The sequence below is a fragment of the Xenopus laevis genome, chromosome 7L (genome assembly GCF_017654675.1).
Source record: "Xenopus laevis strain J_2021 chromosome 7L, Xenopus_laevis_v10.1, whole genome shotgun sequence".
In the NCBI taxonomy this organism is placed as follows: domain Eukaryota; kingdom Metazoa; phylum Chordata; class Amphibia; order Anura; family Pipidae; genus Xenopus; species Xenopus laevis.
The window spans coordinates 135622994-135641558 of record NC_054383.1 but is presented as its reverse complement, the minus strand read 5'-3'; the positions used below and the strand labels follow the sequence as shown (position 1 = coordinate 135641558).

Sequence of the window (18565 nt, the reverse complement as noted above, 5' to 3'; positions counted from 1 at the left end):
TGATAAATGAAGGGAATTGGGTCAACTTTGCTTTAAGAAAAAAATGTAATTAATTTTAATTTTAGTAAATAGGACCCAAAGAGTTTATACACATCCATAATGCAGAATGCAGGGTTAAAGGTCTCCGATGCACTTGAGTCTAGCAATGTTTTTTCTCCAAATGCTCAACGGTTCCTTATAGTACTGCTTGGTTTGATCCTTAAGGAGAATTATTTTATGTTTGGAGACCACTTTTGCCATCAAAAACAAGGGACGGTGATGGGAAGCTACGTTGCTCCAACTTATGCAAATATCTATATGGATCACTTTGAATGCGATTTTGTACATCCAAATCCTCTGTTTACAAAGCATGCAAGACTATATAGATGCTATATAGACAATATATAGTTTTGGGATGGTTCAGTTGAAGATCGTACGATCATACTTCGAATTTTTTTTACTACAAAAATTCCCTCAAAATTAACTTTGACCCTTGATAAATCTGATAAATCTAAAATAAAACCCCAGTCAAATTTCGAGTAGGGCTGGCACCACCGCATGACCCAGAAGTCCTACACACAGAGAGTTAAAGTACAGCTAAGAAAAGAAGTCTTCTATATGGGAAAACCAATGGTGCCAGGAGTAGTTAATATGAGTAAAGTGAGTTTAGGCTAAGAATTTTGTGTTCACATATAATCATTAATCCCTTATTGTTTGTGAATTGCACACCTGTGTTGCACACATAATTAACTTGCAAAAGTTGCAACAAAACACTTGTAAAGTCAATATTCTGTTATCATCCAAGGATAATATATCTAAATAAGGATTTGGCCTTATTGACCCTCCCTCCTCCAATTAATAACCCGATGGGTGGGTGACGGGACAAACTGTATATATACCATAAGGCTCCACCAGACCTCGCCACAGGGTAACAAATTCACAATGTTCAAGTTTGTGCTTCTTGCGATCTGCTTGGGCTATGGTAAGGGCAACCTTCAGCTTCTGTCTTGCACTTGTTATATAGATCCATTATATACATTCAGCACAACCTCTTTGTGAGACTTCTCTAAAGACTAAGCCTGTCTGTAATTGAGGAACCTCAACTCTATGGTGTTCATATTAATCATTGTGTCTATAAACAAGGTTCCTATTATTGCAAGTGGATGCAGTTTTCAGTTCAGTAATATCATAACCCAGTTTTACTTCCTCAACATTCAGCCTACAGCTGCGGGGTTCCAGCTGTGTCCCCCAAACTTTCCAGGGTTGTTGGTGGAGAAGATGTAGTGCCAAACAGCTGGCCATGGCAGGTAAGGAAGGCACCGCTTTGTGTCAGACATTGTACTGATGGTGTTCAGGCAAGTTTTGCTGACGTAAAATCTTCTGTTTTGCAGATCTCTCTCCAGTATCAGGGCACCAGTGGAGCTTGGGGACACACCTGTGGTGGCACCCTCATTTCTGAACAGTGGGTCCTGACTGCTGCCCACTGCATCAGGTAAAATAGAAATACAGCACTTGATATAGTTCATCTGTGTGAGGCAGATACATCAATTCAACATGATTCATTTGGGGGCACCGCAGTAGTTGGCTAATCAATTGTTACGGATGAAAATCAGTATAAGGAGTAACAGCAGCTTCCTCTGTCCTCAAGTGTATCAAGGGCCCTAGCGGGGGTTCTGGTTAATGCAAAGTATCAGCCCTAGGCAGTGTCTACCAAGGCTGTGCTCTACAACTCATGTTGCAATTTTTAACTGGTGCAAGGTGCAGAGTACCTCCAGCCCCTGGACAAACTAGGTAACGACCCCTATGATTCCCACAATTTTCAGCAGAAAGTCCAAACTCAGCATCTGCAATACTATATTTTTTAAAGAAACATCTTCTGGGTTATGGATCACCCAGAAAGAAACCAAGTCCTAGGCCTCCTATGAAACATCTGTTTTATGGACATCTGTTGTTCTCTATACTGATTGCTCAACAATTGACTTAGTGGGGATCAACCAACTAAACCATTTAGTAAGCCCAATTCTTTCTAGGAAACATCCAGGTTTTGGTTAACCCAGAAAGAAGTCATCCAGAAAGTCCAAGATCATGGCTTTATAGGAAACATCTGATCTTATGGATCATTTAGGAATAAACCATTTAGTAAGCCCAATTCCTGGGCCTCCTAGGAAACATCCAGGTTATGCTTAACACATAAATTCCATTCAGTCCAAGACCTTGGCTTTCTAGGAAAAATCTTAGTTATGGGTCATCCAAAAATAAGCCATTTAGTTAACCAAAGTCTTAGGCTTTCTAGACTTAGTGGGGATCAACCAACTAAACCATTTAGTAAGCCCGATTCCTTCTAGGAAGTATAAAGGTTATGGATAACCCAGAAAGAATTCATTAAGGTAGTCCAAGATCTTGGCTTTCTAGAAAACATCTTAGTTATGGATCATCCAAAAATAAACCATTTAGTTAACCAAAGTCTTAGGATTTCTAGACTTAGTGAGGTCAACCAACTAAAACATTTCGTAAGCCCCATTCCTTCTAGGAAACATCCAGGTATTGGTTAACCCAGAAAGAAGCCACCCAGATAGCCCAAGACCATGGCTTTCTAGGAAACATTTGATTTATGGATCATTTAGAAATAAAAAATGTAGTAAGCTCAATTCCTGGACCTTCTAGGAAACATCCAGGTTTTGGTTACCCCAGAAAGAATCCATTCAGTCCAATACCTTGGCTTTCTAGGAAAATTCCTTCCAATTCCTTCTAGGAAATATCCAGGTTTTGGTTAACCCAGAAAAAAAGCCATCCAGATAGTCCAAGACCATGGATTTCTAGAAAATATCTTAGTTATGGATCATCCAGAAATAAACCATTTCGTTAACCAAAGTCTTTCGCTTTCTAGAAACATGTGAGTTATGGATCATTCAGAAGAAAACCATTGAGTTAGCCCAAGTCAGTGGCCCTCTAGGAAACATCTGGTTTATGAGTCAACCAAGAAGAAATCAGTTTCATCTTTCCAATAAATATCCATTTCCCAGATCACTTGGAAAGAAACATTTGGTTAGCTAAAGCAACTTACCCCCCACCTAAAAGTCTGCTTTTCCATGTATAGCATTGAATTGTTCCAAGCTAATAATGTCTCTTTATTATTGTCCTAAATAGCTCTGGCCGTGTCTACAGAGTGTTCCTGGGCAAGCACAACCTGAGGGAAGATGAGGCAGATTCCATCGCTATCGCCCCTGAAAAAATCATTGTCCATGAGAAGTGGAATTCCTTTTTCATTCTGTGAGTTTAGGGATACGTCTGGCAGTTGGGCTGATTATTCCTTATTTTATTCTCATTTGCATCTAAGTGATGTATTGGCTTTGTCTCGGGTCAGACTGGGCTGAAAGAGTACCAGAAGATCACCCAGTCTCTGCCATGCCTAGTCTGACCTTTCACACTAGCACTGATCATCCCACATGAAAAGTCAGTTGGTTTGACCTGGACCTGTAGACTGCAGGGAGTCTGCTATTGGCCTGGATTAAGATCGGTCTTAATTTGCCCAATAACCTTCAAATTTCCTTTTAGCATGATATAGACACTAACAGTATTCAAGTCTTTATTTATGCCTGCCTGAAAGCCGTTGTCCTGTTGTTGAAATACAAGTCCCATCATCCTCTGCCAGCCTTCAAATGTACCTTACCTTATTAATTGTAACCCTTTTTCCCCGCAGCAATGATATTGCTCTGATCAAACTGTCAGAACCTGCTCCTTTGAGTGAATCAATCCAACCCGCCTGCATTCCAGCTAGTGGTGCCCTTCTGGCTAATGACTTCCCCTGCTTTGTGACTGGATGGGGACGCCTCTACAGTAAGTCATATACTCTAGCGAGCCTAATACTTACCTCCTGTTTATGGAAGCCATTATGTACATACCTTTTTACCCAAAAGTGTTAGGTGCACATATTGTTGCCCTTAAATCTCCTGCACTTGAGTCTATCTTCCTGATTACAGTTATTACAATGGGGCAAATTCTCCCTCTGTGATTTTTCTGGGGCAGTTATGGGGATTTAAAGGAACATTAAGACATGTCTATGAAGTTTCTCATTTATGCAGGTCATGATATACATTATTTAGTAGAATTAAGTCAAAAGCAACTGGACATTTAGAGGCACATTTATCAAGGGTTTAAAAGTTTTTTAAACTCCCTTAAATTCAAATGAATTTGAAATTTGACTTGGTTAGATTTATTTTTTAAAAAAAAAATCGAATTTGTAAAAGTCGGAAAAATTTAAACGACCCGAAAACCGCTCTAATCAAATTCAATTTCAATTCAAGCAAACTCGATACATGTTTTTTCTCCGAAAAAAAACCTTGAATGTCAGGAAGGCTACAAACAACTCAAATTTGACCCCTGGACCTCTCCCATTAATGGTCAAATTATAATTCTTAAAGGGCCAGAGTGTGATAAATCTCAAAAATCAAATCAACTCTGACAGTTTTGACCATAAAAAAACTGAAAAATTCGAATTTCAAATTGACCCTTCTTCTTTTTCCTTGAAACATTCACCACTCATCTGAGTGGCTTCTTCAGTTCAACTGCAGTGGTAGGGAATTCAGACCTATAAAAACACGACTTACAGGGAACTAAAGCCTAAAAAGCATGTGGAAATAAATTGTTAAATAATGTCCACCCTGCAACCCCCAGCTGTTGCTGATCTGCTACTACCAACATGGTCTTCCGTTCAAAAGCCAAAAGCTGATGTATACCAAAATATCTAACCAGTTATATGGTTTATGTACACTGTACTTTGCTCAATATTGTAATCAAGCTGACTCCTATTGGTTGGGGCCCAGGGCAAATGCCCGCTCTGTCCTACCCTAAATTCATCCCTGACAACAACAGACATAGATACAAAGCAGGAGCCCTTAGACACCTGAGAGACCATGGCCTAATCCTGCCATTCTCCTTGTTTCCAGCCAACGGACCTATTGCTGACAACTTGCAACAAGCCCTTCTGCCCGTTGTGGACCATGCAACTTGCACTCAGCGTGACTGGTGGGGAAGCCAGGTTCAGACTACCATGGTCTGCGCTGGTGGTGATGGAATCGTGTCTGGTTGCAATGTAAGTGCCACGGTCTGCCCTTGTGGGGGCCACACATGTCTCTAAAATCCCACAATGCAACCTGATATTGGAAAAAATACAATGGCCGCCCACAGCAAGCTACAGTAGTTCACAATGGGCAGCTTATCAGTATTACATTTCAGTAGAATTGAAAACGTAAAGGCGAATTATCGCAATAATTGAAGTTTAATATAAGTTTCAGCAAACTGAAATAAGAAACAATCAATGAAATATTCTGCATCGTTTCTGAAATAATCAAGTTTACAGGGCCAGATTTACATAGCAGGCGCCCCTAGGGCCGACGTCACCCTCCCTTTTATTCAATCAAATTTTCATCATCGGGACCAGAGCAATGGGGATTGGCATACAGGAAATTTTAGAAACTATCGAATCTCCTGCACCTCCCCAGTGTTTCTAAACAATGTGGGTGTGGTTGGGCAGCATGCTGCCCCCTAAAATCCTGCCGCCCTAGGCCTAGGCTTTGGTGGCCTCTCCCCAAATCCAGACCTGCAAATTTATGTTCACTATCCCTCTCTCAACATCTATTTCTCTTCATTCTCCCTTCATGCAGCAGTTGGGTGTCAGATATTCATTGACAGTTAGATCCAATATATCTTATAGGGGGGGCTCCTTTCCTAGCAGATGTATTAGAGCTCACTCAAATAACTGATTCCAGTACAAACACAATCTAACAAAATAACTGCCTTTTGCACAAATCCTGCATGTAGAGAGACATGATGTCTGGTTAGTTTAATAGAGTGAGCTCTAATACATCTTCTAGGCAAAAAGGTGGTAAAAGGTTCCCCACTATAAGATATATTGGATCTAACTATCAATAAATATCTGACAACCAACTGAAGAGAGAATGAAGAGAAACAGATGCTGAGAGAGGAATAGTGAAGATAAACTTGATTTTTTCAGAAACAGTAGAGAATATTGTACAGAATATTTAATAGATTGTATTTTGGAAGTTTCTTATTTCAGCATGATGAAGCTTATATTAAATTTTCATTTTCGCGATAGTTCCCCTTTAATGAGTAATAGTCTCAAGACACATGGAAGGAGCAATATAGTCAATAGAATTTTACATTTTGCTGTTCCAGCTGGGCATTATATGCTAGTAAGAGACTCTAGTACAAGACTCTCTGGATGGTAAGTCTAGACAATAGGTACAGTCAGGCATCTGCATATAAATACTGACAACTATCCCATTGATTGGCCAATACTTTAACTCCACGTCCCAATCAAATGGAATCATACTGAGATTTCTTAGTAAAGGACTCTATGTACATTCCACAGAATGATGTTGCTGAGATATAGGGACAAATAGCAGGAATGTCTTCTTCATTGGGTGTCTTGGTTCCCCACAGGGTGATTCTGGTGGCCCTCTGAACTGCCAGGCAGCAGGTGGATCTTGGGAAGTCCACGGCATTGTCAGTTTCGGCTCTGGCCTTAGTTGCAACTATGAAAAGAAACCAACCGTCTTCACCCGTGTGTCCGCTTACAACGACTGGATAAACGAGGTGAGAATGTACAACATGATACTGATGGATGCAGTCGCAGAGATGCTTCTGCTCAAACAATGTTCTATTAGATCATGGGGGCTATTTACCTAAAGATCTGCTCATTTGGCTTGCTCAGAAGATAAACGGGCACATTATATCAGCTGGCCAGTCTGGAGAAGGGGACAAACACACATGGCCCATGCATTTGTTAGTTTGGTCTTGAGGGGCCAAGATAACTTTTCTTAGCCTGCGTTACTCCACATTAAGATAAGTGTAAGTGCCATGTTATATACAACAAGCCCCTTTACTTAAAGGAGAACTAAAGCCTATCTAAAGAAGTAGGTAGAAATGTTGTATGTGATGTTTTGTGCTTCTGTACCAGCCCAAGGCAACCACAGCCCTTTAGCAGTAAAGATCTGTGTCTCCAAAGATGCCCCAGTAGCTCCCCATCTTCTTTTCTGCTGATTCACTGCACATGCTCTGTGCTGCTGTCACTTACTGAGCTTAGGGAGCCACTCACAATATACAGTACACATAGAATAGAAATGTCACAATATAAGGCTGATTAGTAATTAATACACATAATTACTACATGGCAGCACAGAAACCAGTGCAATTAGCATCAGAATTGAATAATCAGCAAACCTGTAGCATCAGCTTATATTACAGCCAGGGAAGCTCATTTTCTGCTGGATAATTAGTGACGAGCCCTAAGCTTAGCTTCTCAACAGCCAATCAGAGCCCACTGAGCATGTGAGTGTCACAGACACTTTCCAAGATGGTGACCCCCTGTGACAAGTTTGAAGAAGCCTCACAGTTTATTGCATAGAGTTTCCAGATGGAGTTCCACCCAACAGCACATTAGAAAAATCCTATTTTCCCTCATTTCTTAAAACTGTCATAGAAACTGTCGAGTGCCTATGACTAAACCTACTGTATACGAGTTCAGCATTAAATAAATGTCTTTTATTTGCAGAAAATTGCAAGCAATTAAGAACGATGCCGGTTTCCAGACCTTCCATCGTATCCCCCAACACCTGGACGTCTGCTTCGTGAATCCCTCGTACTTTCTTTAACACCTTGTTTCATTCCATGTTTGTATTTGCCAATAAAATGACAGAAGCAAAGAGACATTTTCAGACTTTTCGTTTTTCTTGATGGTTTTTTTTCTCTATTTTATTGTCATGTTCAGCACTGATACTGTATAATGTATCATACGCTTACGTACATGACCGGGAAGCTGACAGTCTTTAGGGATGGTAGTTCACAATTACAAATCAGTAGCTATAATATAAATACGGTTTCTCTAGGAACAATGATTATTAGTTGGTTATTAAAAAAAAAAGAGCCATGAATATCCTGTAAATGATATCCTTATAAGTGGGTCTCAGTAATGTCATTAGTTATTATTTATGCTTAATGATGTCTTTTCTGTCACATGACTCAATAAAACGTGTGTATTATAATAAATAATGCACCCCCTATTGTAAGATATAAGGATATTAGAAATCACTTCGGAGATCCATGACCTGTGTAAAAGCACTGGGTCTTTGGCCTTGTACCTTTAAAGGAGAAGGAAAGGTCTTTTTACTTGGGGTTGCCAAAAGTCATTGATCGCATGTACTTACCTGAAACATTGAGCAATTGGCTTCCGGTTTCTTCTTTCTTCTTTCTTCTCCCGGGTGCGCATGCACAGTAAACCCAAAAAGCCAAACTTTAAAAGAAAAGCCCGCTATTTCATTCTACTGTGCATGCGTCTGCCCTGGGAAATTTGAAGAAGAAGAAGCAGAAGACAATTGCTCCATGGTGCTCACTGGAAGAATCCAGGGCCGGTGCAGTTTTCTCCTAATAGATGCATCGGCCCGGGTTTTCAGGTAAGTACATGCGATCACTTGGGGGTGCCTATCTTTTGGCTTCCCCAGGTAAAAAGACTGTTCCTTCTCCTTTAAATGGTCATGGAACTACTCTGTACTTATAATATCCTTATCATTTATAACAGGGGGTACATCATTCACTATATCATGGCACTTTTAGCTTAGGAAAATTTAAAAAATACAATCGTGTATCACCCAAGATGCCACCAGTTCATTCAATCACTTATCAACAACTATAGCTCTCTCAGTTAACTGACGCTCTCCTCGAGAGACTGGCACCTCCCCAGTCCACAAAGAACACTGCTGCCAGTAGAGTTGCCACATATTGGCAGGGGGCAGAGCCTTGATGTAATGGGGGTGGAGTTGTGCAGCACCGGGGGGTAATGATGTCAGGGGTGGGGCTATGACGTTATAGTCGTGATTGGTCAATCCCCACGTACATCATTGGGAATCCTGCCCGGTTTTCCTAATTTGGAAAACCGGGCAGGCAGTTTTGACCCAGAGAGCCTTTCAAAAAACTGGGCTGTCCCAGTCAAAACCGGACAGGTGGCAACCCTAGCTGCCAGGCTCATCCACTTCAGTAACTGCTCCTCCTCTGTGAGTCTCTACATTGGCTTCCACTGCCATTCAGGATAAAATATAAATGAATGGCCCTGATCTTCATAGCAGTTCCCACTGCAATATATGTATATATGTATCTCCAAGCTTCCCGCTGCCCCAGGCGTAACCTCCCTCCAACGGCCCTACGTGTACCTTATTTCCTAAAAGAAGTGAGGCATTCTGGGCTAGGAGGGGAGGTCAGGGAATGGTATGGGGAGTGGGTCTGGGTCGGAGGGGCCCACCGAGTTCAACCCAATCTCAACGCCATTGTCCTAGCCCTGATGTGACTACTCTGTCCCCAGCCTGGCTTCTGCATGAAGGAAAGATGGCACCATTAACTATATGCCACTGCCATTTTATACAAAACAACAAATAAACCGCCAGCTCTTGGTCTAACCCACATTCTGGAGTTGACCAGCTGCTAAAAACGATAAAAGCCATTATTTATAGACAAAAAACAGAAGGAAATGCTCAATGGCTCATCTCTCACTTTGATCACTGATATTGCCCTGCACCTTGTGTCCCACAACACTTCTCCTTTAAGATTGTAAGTTCTTTTGTACTAGGCCTTTTGTACACTCTTCAGTGTACACACCCATTTACTGTACAGCCCTGGCCTGCAGAATTTGTTGTCCCTTTATAAATATGTGATGATAGTAATAATAATTATCCCACTTAACCTTAGAAAAGGAATGGCAAAGTGTGTGTTTTTGGTGAAAGACAAAATAGGATTTCAGAAGGAATATCCATCTAAAGCAAGTCCACATCTGCCTGAAAATTAGTTGCGTATCTATTGGACAGGCAAGAAAATCCAACTGGACAATGACCTCATGGGGTCCGCTCTTGACAGATCTGCAAAGGCCCCCATTTTAATCTGATTATTGGGGAACAGACCACTATTGATGGTAAAGAGTTCTATACTATGCAGTATAATAATAATAATAATAACTGTATAATATAATATTTACAATGCCAGTCACTACAAATCTCTCCCTAACTGGCCTTCAGACTGGGCCCCTTAGCTCATAACAAGGTTACAGATATATAGAAACATTGGGGTGTCACCCTGCTATAGTTCCAGGGGTACCCAGGGTACAAATAAACACTCACACCAAATCTCCCCCTAACTGACCTTCAGACTGGGCCCCTTAGCTCATAACAAGGTTACAGATATATAGAAACATTGGGGTAACAGTCACCCTGCTATAGTTCCAGGGGTACCCAGGGCACAAATAAGCACTCACACCAAATCTCCCCCTAACTGACCTTCAGACTGGGCCCCTTAGCTCATAACAAGGTTACAGATATATAGAAACATTGGGGTGTCACCCTGCTATAGTTCCAGGGGTACCCAGGGCACAAATAAGCGCTCACCTCAAATCTCCCCCTAACTGACCTTCAGACTGGGCCCCCTTAGCTCATAACAAGGTTACAGATATATAGAAACATTGGGGTATCACCCTGCTATAGTTCCAGGGATACCCAGGGTACAAATAAGCACTAACCCCAAATCTCCCCCTAACTGGCCTTCAGACTAGGCCCCCTTAGCTCATAACAAGGTTACAGATATATAGAAACATTGGGGTGTCACCCTGCTATAGTTCCAGGGGTACCCAGGGTACAAATAAACACTCACCCCAAATCTCCCCCTAACTGACCTTCAGACTGGACCCCCTTAGCTCATAACAAGGTTACAGATATATAGAAACATTGGGGTGTCACCCTGCTATAGTTCCAGGGGTACCCAGGGTACAAATAAGCACTCACCCCAAATCTCCTCCTCACTGACCTTCAGACTGGGCCCCTTACACATGGGTGGATGTACTTTGTTCACACTCACTGATAAAAAGACAGAGCATAAACATGTTTCCCATGACTAGTAATGGTGGAGATCACTTTGTAATCACCATACTCAGGTCAAGGTAAAACCTATATATATATATATATTACTCCAGCTATTTACTAGTAGTATGTCGTCGGCTGACACCTCCATGCCTGGTGGCTTTATAGTGGGTAAAGTGTCTCCTGAAGGCATGCCTATGATTAAGTACCAGAGGGTATGAAACACGTAAGGCGGATTACCATGGGGTCCAGTGGCGTAACTACCGGGGGAGCAGGGGGTGCGATTAGGCATTACCTAATGCGGCTGTAAATGCAGCCGTTTCCGGGTGTAAGGACGGGGGTGGGGCCCGGCTGCACGTCCCGCGCCAGGGCCCGCCCCCCTCTAGTTACGCTGCTGATGGGGTCTGTATGTTTATTCTTTTAAAATGATTTTTGAATAAAAATTTGTTTTTTATGGTAATACTCTTTTTCTTATACTGTGCCTACCTTGTCCTTATACTGTACCTACCTTGTCATTATGGGTGCTTATGTGTGGTACCTCCATTTATGGTTGAAAGTCTGCTGCAGAGCTGAATATAAGATTGTATAAGATTGATATTGCAACATTCAGTTGGGAAAAAATGTGTCTTTTACACATTTTTTTCTAGCAAACATTTTGATGGCGGTAAATAAAAAAACTTTATCAGACCCAAAATAGGGCAAAAGATTGATAAAAAGTGTGGATAAATAAAGCCCAAGGCAGAAGGACTGCATAGATGAACATGACTCCACTGCTGGTGTTGGTGCTGTGCGTGGCTGGGGGTAGGTCTCTAGGGTGCCTTCCAATATTGTACATTTTAATTTTTTTCATTTTTAATTCTCTGGATAATTCTATGGATTGTTTAAGGGCTGTAAGGGATGTGCAAATTACATTTTATTTATCACCATCCAGAAGCACTACAGTATTTTATGTGTCCATAGTTTCATTAAAAATCTCATATAATGAATTTCAACTGTACTATCTAGCAAGCTGCTCAGGCTCCCTTTCTTTCAGCCTGATACATAACCAGAGGCAGGCAGCTAAAGGAAATGTTCTTCAAACTTTTATTTTACGAAGAAACAATAAATAAGAACCTTTATTAAAACCGCCCACCCCCTGACATTCCAGCAACTACTGTGACCAATGAATGGGTGCAGGTATGGGTTCACATAGGCTCTTCCAGTCTATATATATATATATATATATATATATATATATATATATATATATATACATGCTTTTCCCTGCAGCGCTCAGTTGTGGGGTGCCCACCTACCAGCCTGTGGTATCCCGAGTGGTCAATGGGGAGGACGTGGTTCCACACAGTTGGCCCTGGCAGGTAAGTTGCAATTAATATCATGATTACATTGAATTGAGGTCACACCAGGGAGAGCAGGATTTCTGTAGGAGGAGCTGGAAACCAGGCTGAACCTCAGATTTATTAGATGATACATCTACTATACTGAAAAGTATCAAAATGTTTGGGGGACCCTGGAAAAAGTCTGACGTGGAACCCACACATCTGCTTACTGCAGTGTAAGGTGTTTGCAAAAATGGCACCGAACTTATACACTTTGTAACATCCACTCAAAATTCTGACCCACCTAAATGTCTGTGTACTCAGTGCCCAGCACCCTGGTATAGAGTTTGCTTGAATGGACTCAGGGGCACCCACCTCATGGACAGCTAGGATGACATTTGGGGAGAACGAATATTTGCTTTCCTAAATTCTCCTGGAACCCCTACTAGAACATCTGCAAGGATGAGATCCTACATATTCTTCTAACTTAATTCTAACCGTGACTGAACGGGCGCTATAGAATTGGGGGCCCTGAAAAAAATTGCCTTGAATTCAACACAAATACCAGTGTTCCAGGCTAGGGCTCCATCTACAATGGCCAGTTTTCTTCTAGAAAGAGAAGACTATACACAATGTCCTTGCAGATGCCTCTGGATTATCTAGACATAGGGTTGTGATCAATGTGCCTCCTAGAGATTCATTGAGTCCAGTAGAATGATAACAGCCTGTTACTTGCTTCTCTGTAGGTTTCCCTGCAGTACCTGTATAATGGCTACTGGTATCACACGTGTGGGGGGAGCCTTGTGGCATCCAACTGGGTTCTAACTGCGGCTCACTGTATCAGGTATGTAAATGTTGGGTGTGGACAACTTATTATTTGGGTGGTTGAAGGAATACAAGAAGATGGAGAATCGTTAGAAGTCATTTAGAACAAAAACAGAATAGACAATTGGAGCTTACTCAATATATTCACCCAGAAGGGGAATCATCTCAGCACCACAGTTGGTTTCCTTTACCTACAATATGAAAAGTTTTATTGATGGGGTCTTCTTCTGGAGACAAAAACATTTAATTAGTCATGTGCAACCTATGATTCTCCAGCTGTTGCTAAACTATTACTATTACTCCTATCATATTTGAGGTGATTGCCCACCATGTGGGGTGTGATGGCCAGGGGTGGTGGGACCCCCTTGTGGGCCAGGAGGGCTTTCAGCTGAGGTGGGGGCTCAGGGGTTGTGGCTGGGGTGGAGAGGTCCTGAATAAGCACCCCCAGTGGGCACCAGACCCCTCAGTCCAATGCTGGTAATGATCCCTGGTGGGCCCCTACTGAGCAAACAGGGATTCAAAAGCTCTAAATGGCCAATTCAGCTTTGTAATCGTTAAGATTGGTCTCAAGACCAAATTATGAAGATGTTGGTCTTCTCTTGCTCTCGTCTGGGTCTTGGAAAATACAAGATCCACAGCCCATCTCCCAAAACCAGATGTGAATAAAATACTTTGTAATCTTGGACTTGATCTGAAACCTACTCCCTGTCTCAGTCTAGAGCATAACAAGACCTAACTGCTCCCTATTCTATTTCCTTCTTTTTTCTTTTACTTTTCAGCTCATACAATACTTACAGAGTGCAGCTCGGGAAACACAATCTCCGATACGTTGAATCCGGACAGAAAATCATCAACGTCATCAAACTTATCAACCATTCAAGATGGGACCCAAACAGTCTCTCCAATGGGTAATGTCTCTGGTTGTGGGGTGTCCTTTGGCATATAGGTACTCATTAAACCAGCCAGTAATGGGGTGTAGTGCTACCAAATGTGGTACGGGGTAATCAATGTATTGGGGCTCAGTTAAATAGGTATATAATAAATTTGGAGGGGCCATATTATTTTTCTCTATTCCAGCTTTGATATCTCACTCATAAAACTGGAGGAAAGTGTGGAATTCAGTGACACCATCCAACCTGCCTGTTTGCCCCCAGCTGGTTCCATCCTCCCACACCAATATGGCTGCTACGTTACAGGCTGGGGCAATATAAGAAGTAAGTCATATCAATAAAGCACAAGTCAATTGATGAACTTGGGCGGGGGTGCAAATTTGTAAATCCCACACCCCATTGACCTTCTACCTGTTCGAACAAGTCCAACTATAATATACAGTGTTAATATAAAGGTTAACATCCTCTTTAAGCACAGACATCATTTATCTTAAAACTTTCTCCTTTACACCCTCCAACATATAACTGTCATTCACCCTACATACCTAACTGTCAATCATCCTAAATACCTAACTGTCATTCACCCTACATACCTGTCATTCATCCTACATACTTAACTGTCATTCACCCTTTATACCTGTCATTCACCCTACATATCTAACTGTCATTCATTCTACATACCTGTCATTCACCCTACATACCTAATGTCATCCATCCTACATTCCTAACTGTCATTCACTCTACATACCTAACTGTCATTCAACCTACATACCTGTCATTCATCCTTCATACCTAACTGTCATTCACCCTACATACCTAACTGTCATTCATCCTACATACCTAACTGTCATTCACCCTACATACCTGTCATTCATCCTACATACCTAAATGTCATTCACCCTTCATACCTGTCATTCACCCTACATATCTAACTGTCATTCATTCTACATACCTGTCATTCACCCTACATACCTGTCATTCACTCTACATACCTAACTGTCATTCACCCTACATACCTAATGTCATCCATCCTACATACCTAACTGTCATTCACTCTACATACCTAACTGTCATTCAACCTACATACCTGTCATTCATCCTTCATACCTAACTGTCATTTACCCTACATACCTAACTGTCATTCATCCTACATACCTAACTGTCATTCACCCTACATACCTGTCATTCATCCTACATACCTAACTGTCGTTCACCCTTCATACCTGTCATTCACCCTACATATCTAACTGTCATTAATTCTACATACCTGTCATTCACCCTACATACCTTTCATTCACCCTACATACCTAACTGTCATTCATCCTACATACCTAACTGTCATTCACCCTACATACCTAATGTCATCCATCCTACATACCTAACTGTCATTCACCCTACATACCTGTCATTCATCCTACATACCTAACTGTCGTTCACCCTTCATACCTGTCATTCACCCTACATATCTAACTGTCATTAATTCTACATACCTGTCATTCACCCTACATACCTGTCATTCACCCTACATACCTAACTGTCATTCATCCTACATACCTAACTGTCATTCACCCTACATACCTAATGTCATCCATCCTACATACCTAACTGTCATTCACCCTACATACCTGTCATTCATCCTACATACCTAACTGTCGTTCACCCTACATACCTGTCATTCATCCTACATACCTAACTGTCGTTCACCCTTCATACCTGTCATTCACCCTACATATCTAACTGTCATTAATTCTACATACCTGTCATTCACCCTACATACCTGTCATTCACCCTACATACCTAACTGTCATTCATCCTACATACCTAACTGTCATTCACCCTACATACCTAATGTCATCCATCCTACATACCTAATTGTCATTCATCCTACATATCTAACTGTCATTCATCATGCATCCCTAACTGCCTTTCATCCTACATACCTGTCATTCACCCTACATACATAACTGTCATTCCAGCCGGTGGCCCAGAGCCAGATATTCTACAGCAAGGGCTTTTACTGGTTGTGGACCATGAAAACTGCTCCCAGTGGGACTGGTGGGGAGATGGTGTACGGACCAACATGATCTGTGCTGGGGGGGACGGCATCACCTCAAGCTGCAATGTAAGTTGGGCAAGTCACTGCACAGTTTTGTGCGAAAGCAAGATGGCAATAGCAGGAGATAGGAACCCAAAAATTACTGAACATGGGAAGAAAAACATTTAAAATGGTAGGCAAGTGAGTTTCTTAAGCAGTAAAGTGACAGGGACACTGCTTCAAAAATATATCAGTCTCTTCCAAAGGAGAATGTTGAAATAGTGTTCTGGCTATTATGTTACACATCCAGTCACTCCAGCCTTTATACATTACATTTGTGCCTAACTAACTATATTAGATACATTTTATATTTTGCACAGCCTTTCTATTTACCCAGTTTTTATTTTCACACTGAACTGTACCTTTAATCCCTGTTTTCCAACACTTTCCTCTTGTCTCTGTCTCTATATAGTAGGTACATATCAAGTAGGAAAGGTATCACTGTGGAGTAAGGGATGATCTTGGGTTAATGAATAGGATTTCCTTGTGTCTCTGGCAGGGGGACTCAGGAGGACCACTTAACTGCAGGAACACTCATGGAGCTTGGGAGGTCCATGGAGTGGTCAGTTTTGGCTCATCCCTAGGGTGCAATTATTCCAAGAAACCCTCAGTCTTCTCTCGTGTCTCAGAATTCAACAGCTGGATCAGCACGGTGAGAATGCGGCACTCGGAGGGGGGTTACATGGGACATGATTGAATCTCATTGGAATTTTAGTTTGAATATATATAATTAAAGGTCATGTGAGAAGAAAGCACCTGAGGACGAATGGGAGGTGGGGTTAAATATGTTAAAGGGGAACTACCACCACCTGGCTAGATACATCATTCTGTCTGTGTCTCAGGCACAATATCAGAGTGTCAGATTTGTAGGAAGGGACACACAAATTAAATCAGTTGTGCTGTTCTAACTTTCTGTGTTTCACCTTCCAGATAATCGCCTCCAACTAAGATTCCTCTGCCATCGGTTCCCAAAGACCGGAACTTGTTGGATCCGACAAATTGCTTCAATTGCGTTCATTAAGACTTGCATGGCTCCAAGATATTGTGCTGAGGGTTAATGATACATTTTGGAAATAAATCATTTTAAATGTGTTTAATGCACATTGAGAGGCATGTTTGAGCACATATAATCCCATTAGCTCAGTGGTTGCATTATATTCTTAATTACTGTCGGTTTGTGCATTCAGACTTGTGTTTTATCTTTAGAAATGAAACAGGCTTTATTCTTTTAATTATTCTTAATGTGCATTCAAAAGAACAGAATAGAGGGTTGCATTTGGAGCTCAAAAATGCACTTAGTTCCGTTTAAAAAAAAAAAAAAGCATATAAATGCGAGATATGCATTTTTATATGCTCAGTAGATGTTTTTAAATGCACATTTAAATGTGTGTTGATCAAATTCACCAATGGCTCTGGTTAAAGTTAATGTTTGTGGCAGTTTTAGGATCCCCTGAAAATGGGGTCCAAACACTTTCTATATGGACCAGTTAAGGAGACTGCTGAGACACTGAGGTCCTTTTCTCTAGGTATGAGAGCCAAACTCACACTTGCACTGATGATAGAAATAAACCCAATCAGGAAATAAACAACAGAGGGTTGACTTGGGTATATGGATTAATTCAACTCTATACATGACAAGCATCACACTGTCTTTGGTTATCATAATACAGCAAAAAGCTTCCACCAGATAAAATAAGTGGGATATAATTCTACTGGGTGTCAAACATCAGTGGTTTTGGGTTGTTTTGGTTGAAGATTACTTTGAGGGTCAATATTTGGCCACTATTATCTAGGACAGCAAATACTCACCCCAAATCTCCCCCTAACTGGCCTTCAGGCTCGGCCCCCTTAGCTCATAACAAGGTTACAGATATATAGAAACATTGGGGTAACAGTCACCCTGCTATAGTTCCAGGGGTACCCAGGGTACAAATAAGCACTCACCCCAAATCTCCCCCTAACTGGCCTTCAGACTGGGCCCCCTTAGCTCAGAACAAGGTTACAGATATATAGAAACATTGGGGTAACAGTCACCCTGCTATAGTTCCAGGGGTACCCAGGGTACAAATAAGCACTAACCCCAAATCTCCTCCTAACTGACCTTCAGACTGGGCCCCCTTAGCTCATAACAAGGTTACAGATATATAGAAACATTGGGGTAACAGTCACCCTGCTATAGTTCCAGGGGTACCCAGGGTACAAATAAGCACTCACCCCAAATCTCCCCCTAACTGGCCTTCAGACTGGGCCCCCTTAGCTCATAACAAGGTTATCGATATATTGAAACATTGGGGTAACAGTCACCCTGCTATAGTTCCAGGAGTACCCAGGGCACAAATAAGCACTCACCCCAAATCTCCTCCTAACTGACCTTCAGACTGGGCCCCCATAGCTCATAACAAGGTTACAGATATATAGAAACATTGGGGTAACAGTCACCCTGCTATAGTTCCAGGAGTACCCAGGGCACAAATAAGCACTCACCCCAAATCTCCCCCTAACTGGCATTTAGAATGTACCCTCCAGCCAACCCCCATTTTACAC

General features: G+C 41.6%; 2 protein-coding genes across 2 annotated transcripts; both read left to right on the top strand.

Moving 5' to 3' along the window:
- The first annotated feature begins 907 nt into the window (after window positions 1–907).
- On the top strand, window positions 908–7707 carry ctrc.L (chymotrypsin C L homeolog). Its single transcript, NM_001091989.1, is given in 8 exon segments — window positions 908–961; window positions 1198–1286; window positions 1371–1471; window positions 3127–3249; window positions 3680–3816; window positions 4926–5071; window positions 6442–6594; window positions 7553–7707. Coding segments are annotated over 8 exon segments (807 nt in total). The 5' UTR covers window positions 908–921; the 3' UTR covers window positions 7571–7707.
- A 4438-nt stretch (window positions 7708–12145) lies between these two features.
- On the top strand, window positions 12146–17219 carry LOC108696870 (chymotrypsin-like elastase family member 2A). The gene is made up of 7 exons (XM_018226561.2): window positions 12146–12250; window positions 12958–13055; window positions 13816–13944; window positions 14114–14250; window positions 15903–16048; window positions 16521–16673; window positions 16952–17219. Exons 1-7 carry the CDS (start codon window positions 12146–12148, stop codon window positions 16967–16969), a joined length of 786 nt encoding a protein of 261 aa, XP_018082050.2. The 3' UTR covers window positions 16970–17219.
- The last annotated feature ends 1346 nt before the right edge of the window (window positions 17220–18565 follow it).

Coding starts and splice junctions, on each gene's coding strand:
- LOC108696870 (XM_018226561.2), top strand. CDS start 12,146: ATGCTTTTCCCTGCAGCGCTCAGTTGTGGGGTGCCCACCTACCAGCCT. Junction 12,251..12,957: donor CACACAGTTGGCCCTGGCAG/GTAAGTTGCAAT, acceptor GCTTCTCTGTAG/GTTTCCCTGCAGTACCTGTA. Junction 14,251..15,902: donor AGGCTGGGGCAATATAAGAA/GTAAGTCATATC, acceptor CTGTCATTCCAG/CCGGTGGCCCAGAGCCAGAT.